A 19,916-nucleotide genomic window follows, 5' to 3' on the forward strand; every position below is an offset into this window, starting at 1 on the left:
TAAACAAACTCCGGTTTATTACACAATAAATAAAGTTAACATTTAATATTTATGAAGATGGTTTAATATATTATATTAAATTAAATCATGTATAAATATAAAATTCGAATTTTTAAATATACATATAATGTAAATAGTCTTATTTCCAAAAAAAAAATAGGTGATTACTAAGGAATATTGTATATTTTTTCAGTAAGTAACTAACTAACTATAATATTATATAGTATTTATGAAATACAATGAAAACTACTTAAAATAACAATTTGTATGGCGCAGGGTATCACGAGGTACGAAGTTTCGTATATATGTATGCTTGGCGCCACCGATATTGCAGTTGGGTGTCTGCACGCAATGAAGAATTTTTCCCCATTGCACATATTTATATAGGTAGGTATGGTATACCTAATAAAGTAATAAATAATATTATATATTTGTGTAATAAGTATATATTATGTTTTAAAATTTACTCCCCAAGAAAATAAATATTTATTGTATTTATAGTATAATAGTATATTATACAATAACGGATAGGTACCAATAAGTTAATACATATTAAAAATCTGCCTATTACCAGTTTATTTTACTTCTTAAAATAATTGTATAATTAAAATAATAAACACAATTTAATCCATTTGAAAATATTAATAAATACCAAAATCTTTATTATTGTTTACTTTTAATATAAATTAATATTTAATAGTAATTATTATACTAATATCAGTAATGTGTGTTGATCTTGTACATCCAGGAAGAGAGCGATTAATTAAAAAAGGGCGAATGGTTTATTTACAGAATTATTTTGTTTCTAATAATAACATCTTAATAGACCCTATTATTACATATGTAAATGAAAAATTAAACTTTATTTCGTATAGAATAAATAAATTAACAAGTTGTAACATTATATTGAGTATTGACTATATTATTATTCATTAATATATTTTTTTAAACACAAGTATACCCATGTACCGAGTACCTATCTTAAGGATCAAGTTATTTTAAAGCTGTATTAATTTCAAAATATTATTAATTTTTTTATCAATTACCTGTCATACTCATACATTTATTATTTTAAAATAAATACATTAAATTAAACTGTAGTTTTCTGAAATTCAATATTATCAATTATTATAATTGATATATAATAATATAAAACAATATAGATAATATAGTGCATACAATATAGCAACATAATAGGTATTTACCTTTTTTTTAGATTATAATTTTTGACTTCATAAATATTTACTTTGATTGAAATAAGAAAAAATAATTGTTTGTAATTTGAAAACGGTATTGTCCCGAATGTATAAGGCAATGGATATTGATATACTCTTCTATTTCTATTTCTGGAACGATCGCGACTACGAGATACGAGTATTATTTCAGACTCCAATATTATTATTTTTTTATAATAAATACTTAATTTTGTACGTGATTGTTTAGTTAAATTATTTAAAATATTTTGTTAGAGATGTTTGACGTTATAAAATGTAAAACCATATAAATAAGAATTATCATTATACTTTTATAATTCTGTATGGAATATGAATAATGGATATTATATACTAAATAGAATATTATAGTTATTAATTATTATACCTTCATAAAATTGTAAAACTATTGTTTTATGAATTATAAAGTATTGCACCAAAATTATTATGATGTGAAAAACTTATAGTCCATAAATACTTACATATTATATCTCCCATTTGTTTTTGTAAAAAAAAAAAAACAGTATCTTATATTTGTATTGATTATATAAAGAATTAAAGACCTCTATCATTTAATAATATTTTGAATATTTTTTTATTTCTTAATATTTAATAGCAATGAATAAAAATACCTATACAGGTTAATAACCACAATTAAAGATAAGTATATTTTTGATAGTGTTAATAACTAATTCCGATTTTGGTTTATAAATAAATTCTCGCTCACTTTATTGCCAGATTGTGAAAAGAACCATTTATAATCGAATAAATGTCTATTACACCTCCAAGCATTCTACCGATTACCAAGTGCGTTTTTGTAGCAAGTTACACATAAAAGCACAGATTCATACAAAGCTTACCCAATTCTTAAATAATTTATATAGTCTCAAGCACTTAAGACATGTAAACATAAAATTAATAATTAATTGATTTCTAATTTAGTGGCCTATTAAAACAGAAGCCTATAATGCTCCAATGAGTATAATGTTATATACTTATATAGTTATATCTAATGTTCTTATCAATATGGCCCTTTTTAAAATTGAATAATTAATGTCAATGTTATGGTACATATATGGCTATATCTTGTTGATTAAGTGGATTCTATTCAAAATGCTTATACTGCTTATAGAAGATTTTTAAACCACCATCAATCTATATTGACTTTTATTGCAGCTATACTGCTATAGTATTCAATATTAAAATGTTAAAATAAAATATGTGGTTCAGTCCACAGTTTAGTTTGAATCACCTTTATTATTAGTGAATTATACTCATTCACAATTATATATAACTAAACAGGATGTCTCAACATATGTTTGTCCTCGAACAAATACTGGCGCTCCCGCGCGCCCGCCACCTATCTATCAGTTACTCTACCCACATCATGACTATATTATAAAGCCATAAAGGACAAAGGTATACATTTTAAAACTTAAACTCTATTTTAATTATAAAAAATAAATGAACGTAAAAAATTGAAGTTTTAAAATATTAACAAAAATCATTTTTATTACTAATTGACTATTATGTTTCAAATTTGTAATAACTATTTTTTTTTATTTTGGTACAAATAAACCAAAAATACTTACATTAACAAAAATTAAGTATTTTTCAAAATGTATGTATAGTAATTTTATGTAATTAAAATAAAAAAAAAAAGAAAAGTTAAGTCATTGTCGTATGATAAATTTAACCTAAGTTCGTCATTGAGTAAATCACTTTGATTGATGTGTTAAATTTAAATCTAATTTTAAATAATTGCGTACGAAAAAAAGGGTCAAGTGGGTAACGTTCTGCTATACAGTAGGTATCGAGTAGATCTCGGATATAGAGTAGGTCACTATAATGTATGTGTTAAATTTGAATCCAATGATAAGTATCATTGTATACAACAAACGATTCTGAACTGAGATGATTTATCAGCCTAGGATATATTATTTTCCATTGGGTGGTGAAAAAGGTGGTTTATGATTTAATAAACTGAACATCCCAAAATTAAATTTTGTACGAAAAATGCCAATTTAAACCACTGGTGTATAATTCAAGATTTTATGACTAGTAATTTTTAACTTAAACAAAAATCTAAAATTATTTGATAGTAAATCGTTATTTTACTTATGCAGGTTTTTGATTTCGTAAAAATTTAAACTTAAGATAAAAATTTTTAATTGGGCAACGCTCAAATCCTTTTATAATTATTGTAAGCCAAACTTATGGAGAATTTTGTATTAAACTTTCAAGTTCTTAGCTACTGTACACATTTTTTATACATTTTTGACTACAAAATAACTTGTAAATTATCACGATTTTGACGAAATTTGTCAATATTTGAACTTAAAACTTATAAAATGTGCCTAATGCCTTTGTATTTTTATAATTTTTTGAATTATTATAAGAATAATTCACGACAAATTTTGTATTAAATTTTCAAGTATTTTGACTTGGGTAAAAACATTTTTTCCTATTATGATGCTCGAGTTTTCTCTATAGTTATTTAAAGCCAAACTTATGAAAAACTTTGTGTTGAATTTTTTAATCTTAGATATAAATACTACACATTTTATGAATTTTCAACTACAAAATAACTTGCAGATTTTTGTGATTTTTTGGAATAATTTTTAGCCAACCTCCATGTGATGTCTTTTAGGACTCTAAGTAACGCTAATATAGGCTTTACCCAATTCATGTGCTCGATAAAATATATGGAGACTTAACTCGCATACTCGATAAAATATATGTCCGGACTCAATTCATGCTATTTTTGAAATTCAGGACCTAACTCGAGGTTATCCCTGGAAACCATCCTTGAAGTTTTAAATTGAAAGATTATTTCGACAAGTAATGATGTTTTACAACTACAGATACAAAAACAAAAATAAATGTTGATGTATTTTATCAAAATTTGAACTTTAACCTTCACTTGATATAATATATAAGCTATAACTGAAAAATACCAGGTTAATATATAAAACCGTTTTATAGGTGTTTATTATCATTATAATCTACGCAGTTTCGTGATTACCATAAGATTAAAATTTATTTACCAATAAGGCTTAGCTGTATAATAATCCTATGACATATCATACAAATTTAAATTAAATAAAATACGAAACAAAAAAGTTAATCATGAATAATTCATATTATTTTTAAACAAATTGAATATTATGATAATAGTTGTACTATCAACTTCTGCAGCAGTAACATTACTTATTGTAATTTGTAAGTGAGTACCGCTCTGTAGTACATTAATTGTCGAGTGGGCCACTTTTATATGTGTGTTAAATTACTTAAATTTTAATTCAATGATAACATTAAAATAATATACCATTGTATTCGAAAAACGATTATGAGTGGAAACGTTTACTATACAAGTGATATGCTTTTTTGATAAAGCTATTAAAATTATTTACTTTACTTTTAGTATTTTAACTACAAAATTGCTTGTAATGATTTTCGATTTTGACGAATTTCGTACAAATTTTAATTTCAAATGCAATAAATAAAAATTATTTATATGTAATTTTTTACAGGTATAAAAATAACTTTTGTGAGATTTAGAATTAAATTTTCAAGCATCTCTGCCCAGAAAATAATTTTTAATCAACATTTATATACAAAAAAAATTTAAAATGTCTTATTTAAAGTATTTATGGTGATTAGTTTTTGAGCTACAACCATATGAAAAATAATTTTTGTCAAAAACTGGTTTTGCGTAAAAATTCCATTTTTCCGTCACTTTTTTTTTGTTATTTTTCCAGATTTTTTTTTGAAGACTGCTGGAAAATTTTTATTTTTGACCTCCATAATGCACCAAGGATATTGACTTTATCATCGTAAACCACTCCCAAAGTTTAAAATTGAAGTATTATTTCGATAAGTTATGCCGTACACAGACACACAAAAAAACACATATCATTGTAAAATCAATACATTCATTATTTCGTTCAGGATCTAAAAAACAAACATATCATCATGTTGAAATCAATATATTCATTGTTTTGCTCAGAATTTTAAAATTTTCATACAAATATACATTATATAATTAATATAGTACTTGTTAAATGCAGGTATATTCACTTTATGAGTAAAGGCATTAAAAACTCATAATTATTCTAGGTACAAGTAGACTGTATGCAGTAAATACCTACAGTTAAAACGTTTTTATTAAATTTTTAAAAATTATGCGTTAACAGTCGTACAAAGTTTTTTGAGATTTAGATTCAGTTATGCTAAAAAAAGTCTGATAGCAGAAAGTATATAAAGACCAAACCTAAGAGGCTGATGAATAATAAACAGGAATCGGCGACGACGATGCAGTGTAAAATTGTAAAACTTATATTCTGCGTCCGTCGATATGTGTCATTAGATGTTCAACAATTCACGATCTAACCAATTCCACGTCACCGTTCGTGAGTGTATTTTTAATATTTTAGTGGTATGCAAAGTGACAAAAATTTGGTGAAATGAACCTTTTTGTATTATGTATATTGACGAGTCTCATCACTTTACTGGTCCGATAAAACGCTTCGGGCATGGCCGATTTCCGCTAAAATTGTTCCTTTCCCTTTTCGACCAAATGAAAAAAGTTAGTCAAGTATTTGAATAATACTCGTATTGAAATATTGTATCTAAATTTTAAATTATCTTAACTAATTAGTAATTAAATAATATAATATATGTATATACAAAATAAAAATTTCAATATTTTGTTTTTTATTTCACATAAATAGCATATTATTATTTATAAATCAATTTAATATTATATTTTGATTTCGATTTTTTATAACTTACTATAATTATATGGTATATGTTTTATTAAATTAAATTTCATAAGAGTTTTAGCTTTTACAATAATAAAAAAGTGATTATATTCTTAATATTTTCTTATATTTCTTATATTTTTAGGTTCTGAATGGAGTGATGAATGTATTGATTTTACAATGATGTGTATTTTTTTTGTGTCTGTGTATAGCATAACTAGACGAAATAATGCTTCAATTTCAAATTTTGGGCGTGGTTTCCAATGGCAAAGTGAATATCCTTGGTGCATTATAAAGATGAAAACTAAACAATTTCCAACAGTTTTCAAAAAAATTGAGAAAAATTAAAAAAAATGACAGTAAAACGGGAATTTTTACGCAAAACCAGTTTTCGACCAAATCGGTTTTTTTTATATGATTGTAATTCAAAAACTAATCACTGTAAATACTTGAAAATTTTACCAAATGTTTATGTTAGTGTTATCTATATACAGTTAAATTTTCAAAATTTTTTGACTTTTTTGAGTTATTTATAGACCACTGAAATTTTCGATTTTTATGAGAATTTTCTTTTGAAGTGTCAATAAAAAAAATTTAGATGACCAAAAAATGTTGAAAATTTAATACAAAGTTCCTTATTCGTTAATAACGATTTATCCTCAAACGATTATATTTGTTATTATTCAAAAAGTATAAGTCATAGATACTTGAATATTTTGCCAGTTATTTAGATTGAAATTTTCTTTACATGATTTAATTTTCAAAATATTTTGAATTTTTTTGAGCTATTTATAGACAACTAAAATTTTCAATTTTTCTGAAAATTTTTTTTTGAAGTGTCGATAAAATTTTTTCTGACCCAATAAAAATACTTGAAAATTTAATACAAAGTTCTTCATAAGTTATTCCTATAGTGATTAAAAAATTATAAGAATACATTTATACATAGGCACAATTTTTTTTATTAGTATTTGAAGTTCAAATATTGACAAAAATTCGTCAAAACCATGAATATTTGTAAATTATTTTGTTGGTATAATTCATAAAATTTTTTGTATAAGCAGCTAAGAGTTGAAAATTCAATACGAGATTTTCCATAAGTTTAGGTTATAATAATTATAAAAGAACTTAAATTCTGATGTATTCAGGTCATTAAAACTTAAACTATCTTTTTCACCAACCCTTCGAAATGATATCCTAGGCTAACAAATCATTTTCGTTCAGAATCGTTTTTCGTATACAATAATACCTATAATTGGATTCAAATTTAACACTCCTATAATATATGATAATGATCCATACGGCACCTAATGTACAGCAGAGTAGTACCCACTTACCCGCTTTTTTAAAATTGTGGTTAGGACAAATATTAAAACTTATAATTTATGAGAATTAAAAGCTATTTTTACCTTGTACTAAATTTTCGATATTGTTTATTCATAAAAAAAATTACTTTTTTCATTTGGTGATAAAATGACTTGGTGAAAAGGGAATTGACCAATTTATGATACGGGAAAAAGGGAAAAATATACTTTTGGTGAAAACGGGTAACTCCTAACGCGTTGCTAGTTTACCGAGAGATATGCGTTAAGTGGTACTTCAATAACTAAGACTCAAATTACTATATATTAGTCATTAAAGTTCAAAGATGTGTTTAGAATATTTAATGAGGGAAGGAGAGTTTGAAAAAAAATATTATTATTTACTTGGAAGGTGGCACAGTGGTGTCATAACAGTTTTTAAAGGGGAGACAAAAGCTATACTAGCCCATTTGATTGAAAAAGACGATAGCTTTATAGGTACCATCACTTACATTTAACTCAGTACAATTTACATATTTTTGGATCGTTTTCATTTCTGCTACCTATACAATTTTTTAACACATTTTAGTACACGTACCTAGAGTACCTATAATATTATAGTACTAAGAAAAATTCATAATGATGTTAATTTTTAATTTCATATCAACATTCAATATAATTATGTAATACTTAGGTACTCATGATAGGAATATTATAAATATTATAAATTATTTATAGTACCTATGGAAATATATTCCATATTAGATTATTGGAATTTAAAAGAAACAATATTTATATTTTATACTACCATCTAGTTACGAAACTGTCGAGTTTATTTAACTTTAAAAGAAGCTAGTAGATAGCACTGTTGAATAAAAACAAAAGTGAAAGTTATCTGATATCCTGTACAAACAGTAAGTTATACCTAAACAATTTCGTATCGAGAAAGGCAAACAATAGTATGATACTGAATGCCTATCTTTTAGAAAGAAGCAATTTTTATTTATAATTCTAATATAATATAATTTATATCATCGTGGGTACTTCTCAATTAATTAATATAGATAGGTATATTTTTTTTTATTTATAACTGTCAATAATCCAGATAATTTAAATAAAAATAATAATCAGTTATAATAATATTAATTATTAAATTATTCAATATTCATAATTATTGGGCTAGATATGAGTATTGACATAGATTCTTGGTAGGTATTGGTCGTTTTCCCTAAAATGTAATCTCTGTCGTGGCGTCTTAGAGAATGATCAATGAGTATTATGGTCGTACACTCGTACGCCGTAAAGAAAGATGAAAGCACTCATTTCTCATTACTCATTACTCTTATTGATTTGTACTGTAAATGCGAATACAATTATTGTGATCAATTAATAATTTAACGTAAAACATAAAAAAGGGCAAATAGAAAAAAAGGGGAAAAAATCATAAATAATGCTTATCCATAAAATCAAAATAAAATTAAACACATTTTAAAATAAATAATATTTTTCTCTTTATCAAAAAAAAAAAAAATCATTTGCTTCAAATCTGAATCATATTGATTAGCTAGACATTTATATTGTCTATGTCCAATAGCGAGGCATTAGACAATATCAAGTTAAGGTATTGTTTTATGTTTGCTTTAGCTAAACAGCAAATATATTAATTAAGTAATAAATATTTGATGGGGATATAATTTAGTCGTGATAAACCAATATTTTGTTGTTAAAACATCGATGTTAAGTGCTAACATACAGATCATTTAAGATACCTGAAAATGAAATAATTAGTACTTAACATTGATTCACCATTCACGAAATTGAGATTTTCAAATTTATCTCTTTTGACTTTGCTGGAATGTGAAGAGTGATAATTATATAATTATTATAATGTTAATATTTCTGTAGTGTTAAATTTGCTAAATTATTTTTTTTTGATGAGACACAACTTTAAAAACTCCACACCCAATCCATATTATTATGCATGGACGTTCGAAAATACTTAAAAATAAAATGTCCATAATTCACAGTTTTTATTTATAAATTGTGTGTATACATTATATTTTGATTATACAGCATATGTTTACATATTTTTATAAAAGCAATAATATAATTTAAATATAAATTCTAAATTATTACAAAGCTTAAAAATAACAATATGCTAAAATCTACCTATTATTGTTATGCATTATAAATAGATAGTAAGTAACTATTATAATTACTATATAGGTGTATATATATGTATATAGTGTATTTAAAATTTTGCTAAAGGATTAGAATTTTGGGTGTATATAACTTCAGAATTTTAATCATATTAAGGTATGACAACTGATAAGTGACAATATAATATATAATGTGATATTGTATATAGACTTACCTCTATAATATAATATTTTATTATACATAAGTAACAGTATAATACAATGAGATTTTTTATACTATACTAAGAGTTAAGACGCTCTATTTGGTTTTACACTTAGGTAGAATTATATTTTAATAATATTACTCGTATATAGAATATAATAGTCAGGTATATTTTATATTATATATATATATATAAATAAACCATACTATAAGTTTATTATAAAATTGAGAAATGTATCCATACAATATGTTTTATAAATGTATAATGTATTCATCCATAATGTATTATTATTAATTTTATATGTATTATTTTTTCTATCATTATAATTATAAGTTTCAACTTAGTATAACAATTTATTCCATAATGTAATAATTATGTTAAATTTCTTGTAGCCAATGGCCGCAGTTATTATTAATAATAATTAAAAACAATTTTTTATAATAATATAGTCTTATAAATAATAATAAAACTTCATATAGATTAATATTTCATTATTTCAACTATTTCAAATGTAGGTACATCGTATACCATTTATTATAATTTTACTATTTTATATTTTGTATGTATATTTTTAATAATAGTAGTCATAGGTATACACGAAAAGCTTGAACAATTTTATACTATTTAGTATTTTAGTATTTATTAATTATCGGGAGAAAATTGAAATGTTTACCTATATAAGGATGAGATGTGCCGCTGTAGTACAATTCTCATTTCTTATAAATGTAATACATATACCTTTGAAGAATCGTGAGGAGGAGGAGTTTTAAAAACTACTTCACCATTTTTATCCAAATAGTCTCGAAAATACAAAGTATATATGCACTCAAAACCAAGTCTCTCTGCCGCTTTAGCTGAAAAATAACTGCTGCACTCTACATAAACCATTGGACATTCATTTTCCAACGCTATCTCTCTGAAAAGACAAACATAAAAATGTATATATTGGTATTAAATATTGATATTGATGTAAAGAAAATACAAGAATACTAATAATTTATCATTTATATAATATAGTCTATATGATAAATAGGTATAAATATATAATATTAATAATATTTTATAAGAAGTCGTAATAATCATACATGAAGTAAATACAAACGTCATTAATCTAGGTATATGGCTTTACACACTACATAATCGGGTAAATTCTTTTTTTAAGGTAATAAAGAATTTATAATTATCGAAATTACTTTAAAGTTTTAACATTCAATTTAGATTTTAAGTACTTTGTTAGATGACGTGTATAAGTTACATAAATTTATAACAAAACTATTGTAAAAATTAAAATCAATTTACAGATTGTATTTTATTTAATAATAAATATAGTAAAATGTTTATTGTATAATAATTATAAAAAACACACTAAATACAGTCATGTACTGACAGATAACTCTGGTAATATATCTTATATTTATATAGTAAGATACTTAAGTATTAATAAGCTTACATTGTTTTATCAATTAGAGCTTTGCATACTCCTTGGCCTCTAAATGATTCATCCACAGAAATTATTTTTATATCCATTACACGATCTACATTTGGAAATTTTTGGAAAACATCTGCTTCTCGCTCGACTTTATCTAAAAATTCCGTAATAATATTAAATTTGGTGTTATCTTTGGTATCTTCTTCGTTTTCGTTATTTTTTTCACGGTCCACTCTGTATGTCAGATTGTTTAGGACCACACCTATTAAATCTCCATTAGGAGATACTGCTTTAAACGCCAAACCTAAATTTTAAAATAAAGTACGGTATGTAAATAAAAATCAACGTTATATTATAGTATTTTATATATTTAATTTTAAATAATCAGTTATTAATAACTTATTATTAACTGATTAGTAAATACTAGGGTGGAGACGTATAAAAAATTAATATATACAAGTATACGCGTCGTATACACTAAACCAGCGTTTTTTAAACTTTTTTGTACGTGGAACCCTTACGTTTTTTTTTAGATTTTTAGCTACTAAAATACATTTTTGTTTAGTTGTTAAATACTTAAATTAATAAATATTAAAAATAAATAAAATCTAAATTAATATAACGATATTAAATAAGCCATGGACAATAATTAATTCTATATGTGTGTAGTGTGTACAATTGAATATGTATTAATTTGTCTTTTCTTTAAGTTTTATAATAAGAATGTTTTCTTTATTATTAAATGTTATTAGTACAGTCCTTAATACACAAAATTACAAAATTGGAACTATTGAATATAAATTTGATAAGTCACATGCTGTAAGACGAAAAAACATGTGGAATTGCAATTGATAATTTGATGTCCGATGTTTAAAGAAATAATGTTTTTATTAATCATTTCTTTAATCGTAAAGAAAAACTTTTTTTCTCCAAATAAAAACATAGCTAATTGGGTTAACTCTGAATCTTTTTAACTTTTTTAATTCGCTAATGCTTTGATGTATTTAAGAAAGATTTATCATGTTATACGTCAGAAGTAGGTTATTATTACACTATATTATATTTTATACTTATAATACATATAAATATGATTTAGGTCTATTTATGTTATATATTATATTATTTTTATCAAAAAATGTATGATTTTTATAATAAACTAGAAGATGCATTGTGTTTTATAATTTTATAATTGAGCTCACCATTATCCACAAAATTAAAACAGTATTTTTCAAGTTTTGCTAAAGAATCATTATCATCCAGCATATTTATACCCAAAATAAGAGGCTCATCTCGGAAGAAAAATTTTCTTAAAAATTCAATGACAACTTGTTTATCTTCAGCAGTAGTTGGGACAATATTATGAATGAATTTGTTGACCTCACTCATTTTTCTAAGATTTGAGTATTTAAATTCTGAAAACTTAATATTTATACATTTATTTATTGTTAAATGATAAGGTAATTGCAATCATATTTTGAATTATAATAATGCAATGATAATTTTTATTTTTTGAATTTTATAGCAGATCATTCAAATTCTTAAATTTTTAAAGTAATCAATGTTATTCGTATTTTAAATTCAACTATCTATTTTTTTTTTTTTGTTATTTATTTTACAGTATAATAAAACTGATTGTTAAGTGTAAGACTGTTGGCTATGAATTTTTTCATGAATTAAAAATAACACTGAGATTTTGAATATACATAATTGAATTATTAATTTAAGTTAACTTTCAATATACACATATTTGAATACGAAGTATGAGACATAATATACAATGTATACCTATTATTATAATATTAATTAAGTTAGTATATTTTTAAATTTCAATAGTGTGTTAAAAAAAAGTCTAACGTGACTTATTTTGCCACACCCAAGTATACATTTACAAGGAAATAATAGTAACATGAAACAATTAAATTATAACTATGTTTACTGGAAAAATTAAAAATCGTAAAAATTCTTGTAATCTTGTACATTTTAAAATTTTAAAATAAACGCAAACCAATTATAAAGTATACTTAAATATCAACTGTAGTTCTATTATTTTTTCGAAAATTTAATATTATCATAATATGCATTATTATTTTATATATATATATATATAAAAGAACCTATTTATTATTATTATTATATTATCAACAAAACATTATTACCTTAATCTAATTATTTTACGTTGATCTATTAATACGATTTTTATACGTTTAATTTGATGATTGTGATTCGTTGATCTGTAGCGTGAAACTACGGCAATAGAACTTTTCTCGACTCAGGAATTTTTGATTTTCGGGGTCTCCATAGCGACAAATAAGGGCGTCTCTATCATCATTTCAACACGACCTTGTTCACAATTGATTATATCTCAATATCCCTAATTTTCTTCCTACCCTTGGCCATGTTAAATTTTATTAAAATATAAAATAGTGCGTTAATATTAAAACAGAATGACACGAAATTGCACTTATAATTAATTAATACTTTAATTGTATCGGAATATTTAGTTTAAAATGAATGGAGTTACTTATGAGTATCTACTTTAATAGAATCATTTAATATAGTAGGATATTTAGGTTGTATTATAAATTTTAATTCAACTACAATATAAATATATAATATTAAGTACAGGACCTTGAAAATCACACATGTTCACTAATATATTTATTCATTTATTCATTTAATGCATTAATCATAAGCTATTAAATTATGTTTAAGGAACCATTAGAATATATTAGACCACCGTTGAATGTTGATTCATTAGATGCTTAGTGGTTGTTTATATCAACCACTAACCAGCAAAATTGTTGTTTAAATAAATGTTATTATCCCGTTGATTGTTAAAATAATTTATACCTATACATAACAGATTATTTTTTGATGGTTATCAATTTGCTATTTGCAATTGACATCTGGTTGTTTGAAGACTATTATAATTACCAATTGTAATTTGTAGCTATTAGTTTTGTGTTTACAATAAATTTGTAAAATAATGTAAGTGCATATTAATATTAATAAACAATATTTCGTTATTTTTACAGACTTATCTAATTATTAATTCAATGTTATAGCCACATTTTTAAATTTAATTTCAACAATTTTAAATATAAAATTTGTGTGTTTATTTATAAAATTATATAATTATCTATTTATTACGTACATTTGTGTTATTAACATTTAAAATTGAAATATATAATAATATTATACCTATTATAATTATTTAATATTTTTAAATTTAAAAGTGTAGGTGTTATTAGAATTACAGTAAAATTTAATTTTAAAATTTTATAATTTATAATTGTTTTACTGATAAATATTATTATTTCTATTATATTACTTATTACTATATTATTATTTGATTATTTTGTTCAAAACTGCTTTTTTTCACTCACCATTATTGATTAATCCAATTATATATTTTCTAATAGCGACGTCTTCCTTAGATTCCTTGTCTTCCTTTTTTCTTAAATTTAAAGCTGCATTCAGAGGTTCATCTCGGTCAAAGAATTTTCGCAAAAACTCAATCACGGTAATTTCGTCATTTTTAATGATAGGTACAACTTTAAAAACAGTTTTGGATTTTATAGCTGCACTCATTTTGCTGATTTATTAGTTTCTATCTATAAATATATTATTTTTAAACAAATATAAATAATAATTAATAATAATAATAAGCAATATCGTATAAGTAATAAATTTTATTAAATATGTATAGTGTATACTATACATTATGCACAATTTATTTTTATTTCATATTGGCATGATGAAATCGTATTTATTTTATTTTTTCATACGAGGAAAATCAAGTTCCGTCAGCTTGGTACACTGAATTCAAAATTTCGAAGTCAAATCGCATTAAAAATTAATAACCGATTATTCGTAATAATTTTTAATCGTAAAATCACAATTTGTAACATATAAGTTTTAACTCCGAAATTATTTATTTTTTTGTATAAGAAGTATCTTAGGTTGGTGTGTTGTTTAAAATTGTTTTGTTCATCTATTGTATCAAAATATATAATACTTGTATTACCCTGTATTAGTATGATTTAATTCATTAAATTGTTATTGTTGTTTAATGTGAAAATAACAGAAATATTTCATTATAAAATATTTGTATTTATTCTATTCCGCATCTTATTTAACATGAGTGAACATTATATCAAGACTCAATGTTGTATCAAATGTATTGTTATAATATACATGTTTTATTTAGATACTTTATGTAATAAATACCTACATTATATAATTATATTATGTGTGTAGATCTGCAATTTGGTAAATACTTTTAAATAGGTACTAAAGGTTAAACTTTATTAATTTTTATATGATAAGTAACTAATAAGTAATTACAAATATTAATTTCTACATAAGTAAGTAAGTAACAATCATACACTCATCAAGAGACTGACTAATTTCTAATGTTAACAATATTAATCTTCTTATAATATTTATAGACCATCTGATCACGCGGTTATTGTTATAAGCAAAAATTATTATTTCGAAAATTAAAAAGATCTTTCCAACAGATATTATCGGATAATGCAAGATAAACTTTTTTTAAGAATTATTTTAAATTATAATATTTTCATTTTTGTCAACATTATTTTTATTGATTTATCCATTTTTTGGTATAAACTATGTATTTTCAAACAACAATCTATGTAAGATAATCGAACTTGTAAATACTATTGACGTTATATTTATATCAAGCTCTTGAAATATAGAATGTAAAGGTTATCTTCAATTTGTTTAAATATCTAGGTATATTATATGACTAGGGCTCAGATTTTAAAGCATACTAAACAACTAAAAAAGCACATGATTGTTTAAAAAAAGCAAAAAAGAAGAATACTTAATACAAAAAAAAACAAAAATAAATATGACCAAAATTTAACACAAACTAACTATAAAAATGAATAAAAAGAAATTGAAAAATTCATTTAAATTAGGTAAGAAAAGAATTAATTACCATGTATTTTTCTAAATTTTTAGTAGTGAAATTGAATCTATATTGTCCGACGGAATATTTTTATGCATAGAAAATGACTCTACATTCACTGAATTGATCGGTACATATCTATTTCATACAAGAGGTTTCAAATGACAACACTAAATCTTAAATTTTGAAATAGTCAATATCGATGTTATAGGCATACTGACCGTATAGGTACTACAGGCTATAGTATGTAGATCAATAATCTATATATGTTTAATAATACATTTAATAAACAAGCCGATAACAAAAACAATAATAATCCAATACCTATAACGCATTCTGGGTTTTTAAGTTTCTTATTATTTAAATTTTTTTATTATTACTATAGTAGCATAATAAATATATAAAAATTCTACAACTGAAATAACTGAAAAAACATTTTCATAAAAAGTAAAAATAAATTGGTTTATTTATACATAAAAATTATATTTCTATCTCATATATAAAAAAAGAAGCATATGCTTTAAAATCCAAGCCTTATATATGACAATACATCTTCAGGTTTACGATATTATTTTTTAAATTGTTGATATTCTGTCAATATTACTTAATATTATGTAGCTACTAGTTACTGGTCAAATTTATGAACTGATAAACAACACTAAAAACATACAAATATACAATAATATAATCACATATATTATATTATGTTATCATACTTAAAATAATTTCATTTTATTTAAAACGATAGAAATTAAAATATTATACTGAAAAACTTTTTATTTTTTAGTGGTAGAATGTTTTTTCTTATTATTTCTCAATAGTTTAAAATACATGATATAAAATATTTATTTCACATTAAATTTAAGATAAGAAATTGGTATTAAAAATAGGTTTACAAAACAATTATTTAATTGTTTTTGATTAATTCATGCAATTTTTTTTTCAAATTTGAATAGTTTAGAAAATGATTTAAAGTAAAAAAATTGGCAGGTAGGCAGTTAAAATAGAAGTAATATTTGTTTTTGTAACTAAAATATATCAGAGATATTATTATTTCTATTACTTTTTTTCTAAAATAAAAATATTGTTTTAATTAAATTTGTTCTATACTAGGTTCATTTAACTAGTAAGTGTAACAAATCAGTAATATAAAAACAATAATTTACCTATTAAATGAAGATATTAATTAGAATAATTAGGTTATGATAATAACCTATCTACATACCTATAATTATAATAATTACCAATCAATGTTTATGTGGATGGCAAACGGTGTAGATTAAACCACGAACTAAAAAATTAAAACAGATTATCAACAACAAACATGATATAATGACTTATTGTATATTACCTACATTCTAAATAAAAAACAACGTGTTTAAATGTTACACTCCAATATAAGATAATTAACAAACGTCAATATTATTAGACACAGATGCACAACTATTACAACTCTCAAATGGAAAAAACACCTTTCTACTTTATTGCTTTTCGTTAAATCATATTAACAGTTGTTCGGTGTTTACCACACTACTAATTTTTAATGCAGCCTAAATAGTGATGTATTGTATGAAATTTGAATTATTTATATCTACTTACAATGTAAAAAATATTTAAAAACAATTGGTTTATAATTTCAGTTTTTATTTTATCTGTATGTACGTGTTAAATAATAAAAAAAAATGTGTATATATTTTAATATTAATACAATATTAATTAGAACTTTTTGAATTATATTATAATTAGGTACCTATAATTTGTTCAACAAAATTTTAACTAAATTAATAAAATATATTATTTAACAATGTTTTTATTATTATTTGTACGTCAAAATTTAAAATAATATATAAGTAGCTTTCTTATTACATATATATTTAATAACTTCATGTTGACCTCAATAATGACTTAAAAATTCATTTTTACAATAAAATATCTTAAATACAATAAATATAAATTAAAGTTAGTAATAACTCTTTAGAATACTATAAAGTAGATTGAGTAAGTACACTAAGTATTATTAGATGATGTAATATCTTATAATTCAGGAGAAATTATTTACTGTATGGTGATTAAAATCATGTGTTAGATGACAGACTCAGGCGCTCACAGACTATTCAATTTCGTGTGAAAATAATAAATATCATTTTTCTCAACTATACTAAACCACATATAATATATACAATGCATGTGCATTTATCACATACGCATATGTAATATGTTAATATGTATTATGTATATTACATAGTGCTCGTTGTTTTAGTTTTAAGTGATATAGGTACAAATAATAATTATTTTATATTATATAATAGAATTAAAATTAATTTCACTTTTTCCGCGGTGGATAACCATTACATCTGGTTTGGCTTATGTGGGCTCCTGTTTATGATTTCGCTGTCCAAACCGAAACCACTATAAGATAGCTAATTAAAATGTTTTCAAAATTAAAATCACGTATCACAGTTGTATTAGTGATTACCGTTTTATATATGTTATAGAATTAATAGGTTTGTGCTATTATAATATTAATTATAGGCTATTGTCCATAACATTATGTAACCTGGCCGTATAATAAACCTAAGCTACATACTACTAATCTTTCTAAATATATGAAAACATATTTAATTATTTGTACAATAGGATGGTTATAGACTTATGGAATATTATATCGCTAGCATTTAGTACAATTTTTATAATTTTATAAATAAAATGAAAATTTATGGTATTATAATTTTGTTATATGGTTTACTTTACATTACTAGTTATAAGTAAAAATAGAGATTTTTAAAAAAAAGGAATTACAATTTTTGCGATTATCAACTTCCATCTAATGTCTAAATTGTTCATTTATCATAATGTGTTTTATTACTGTTATACAAATTAATTTAGTAAAATAAAAACTAAAAATTAAATTTTAGATTAGATTTCATAGTAGGTTTAGTAAGCAAATTGTAAAACCTAGTTGAAATTTAATTTATACTATACTATTAATAAAATTATACTTTGAAAGTAGGTACCTACAATATATGATTTCCTTATCATTGAATACCTAACTTATTGTTGCTGAAACGGTTTTGTTTTTCTTCTTGGACCATATACATGTGCTAAACTATTTATACAATAAACACATTACACTGAAATACTAAGTAGTTTGTACTGCGAACACTTTTAAACTATTGTATAGATTAATTAAATACATATTGTACATTCAATAAAAACGTTATCATATTTGAATATCTATTGAATTTTTTATGCGGCTCTACAAGCTTTCATGACGCGCAATATTAGGTGTGGAAATATAGATAACATTAACAAATGAAATTTTAACTATTTCGTAGAGTCATAAACATTTATATGAAAAGCATATGATGTAAAAACAGTTCAAAGTTATTGGGTGGGAATATATATACATAGCTATAGCCTATACAATCCATATCATAAACAATATTAAAATATAACAATTTAAAATATGTCGATTATAATACATCTATAGATATTACGTAAGGTACCGACTTTAAATTATTATAAACAAGATAAATATTAAATTTAAATAAAATGTATATTATTAAAAATTAGTAACAAGATTTAATGTACGGGAGCTGGGAATGTTACCTAGAAAATGTCAATACAATGTGACTGATAAATTAAAGCAATTTCTTAGTGAAAACGATAAAAACATAGCTATACTCGTATGTATTTAATAACATAAAAACTTTAGTGGTCCATAAATATTTATGACTCATATAAATAATTTATTAGTTTCTAAATGCATTGAATATATTATTAACGAATATTATGTAAATTAATAAATGCATAACAATTTACAATATATACATTAAAATTGCATGTCTCAATATAATATATTAGGTACAGTAGTATTAAAATATATTTAATAAAGAAATTATATAACTGCAAAT

General features: G+C 23.1%; 1 protein-coding gene across 14 annotated transcripts; it reads right to left on the minus strand.

The window, feature by feature from the left end:
• Positions 1-9,288: 9,288 nt before the first annotated feature.
• LOC114121079 (arylalkylamine N-acetyltransferase 1-like) lies at positions 9,289-19,227 on the minus strand. Of its 14 annotated transcripts, none has more exons than XM_050197461.1 (6): positions 19,021-19,227; positions 17,247-17,293; positions 14,453-14,680; positions 12,266-12,478; positions 11,088-11,370; positions 9,289-10,553 (listed from the first exon to the last, which is right to left on the minus strand). In XM_050197461.1, exons 3-6 carry the CDS (start codon positions 14,655-14,657, stop codon positions 10,355-10,357), a joined length of 900 nt encoding a protein of 299 aa, XP_050053418.1. In that variant the 5' UTR covers positions 14,658-14,680; positions 17,247-17,293; positions 19,021-19,227; the 3' UTR covers positions 9,289-10,354. The 14 variants fall into 14 exon arrangements, with proteins under 14 accessions (XP_050053418.1, XP_027839038.2, XP_050053419.1 ...); XM_027983237.2 differs by having other exon boundaries at positions 17,228-17,293; XM_050197462.1 differs by having other exon boundaries at positions 19,017-19,227.
• Positions 19,228-19,916: the final 689 nt, after the last annotated feature.

Source organism: Aphis gossypii, chromosome 1 (assembly GCF_020184175.1).
Source record: "Aphis gossypii isolate Hap1 chromosome 1, ASM2018417v2, whole genome shotgun sequence".
NCBI lineage: Eukaryota > Metazoa > Arthropoda > Insecta > Hemiptera > Aphididae > Aphis > Aphis gossypii.

Excerpts from the sequence above, each read along its gene's own strand:
- LOC114121079 (XM_027983241.2), bottom strand. The coding sequence starts at position 14,657 with ATGAGTGCAGCTATAAAATCCAAAACTGTTTTTAAAGTTGTACCTATC. Across the intron at positions 12,479-14,452 it reads AATTGGATTAATCAATAATG|AATTTAAATACTCAAATCTT; the intron begins GTGAGTGAAAAA and ends TTAAGTTTTCAG. Across the intron at positions 11,371-12,265 it reads TTTTAATTTTGTGGATAATG|GTTTGGCGTTTAAAGCAGTA; the intron begins GTGAGCTCAATT and ends TTTAAAATTTAG.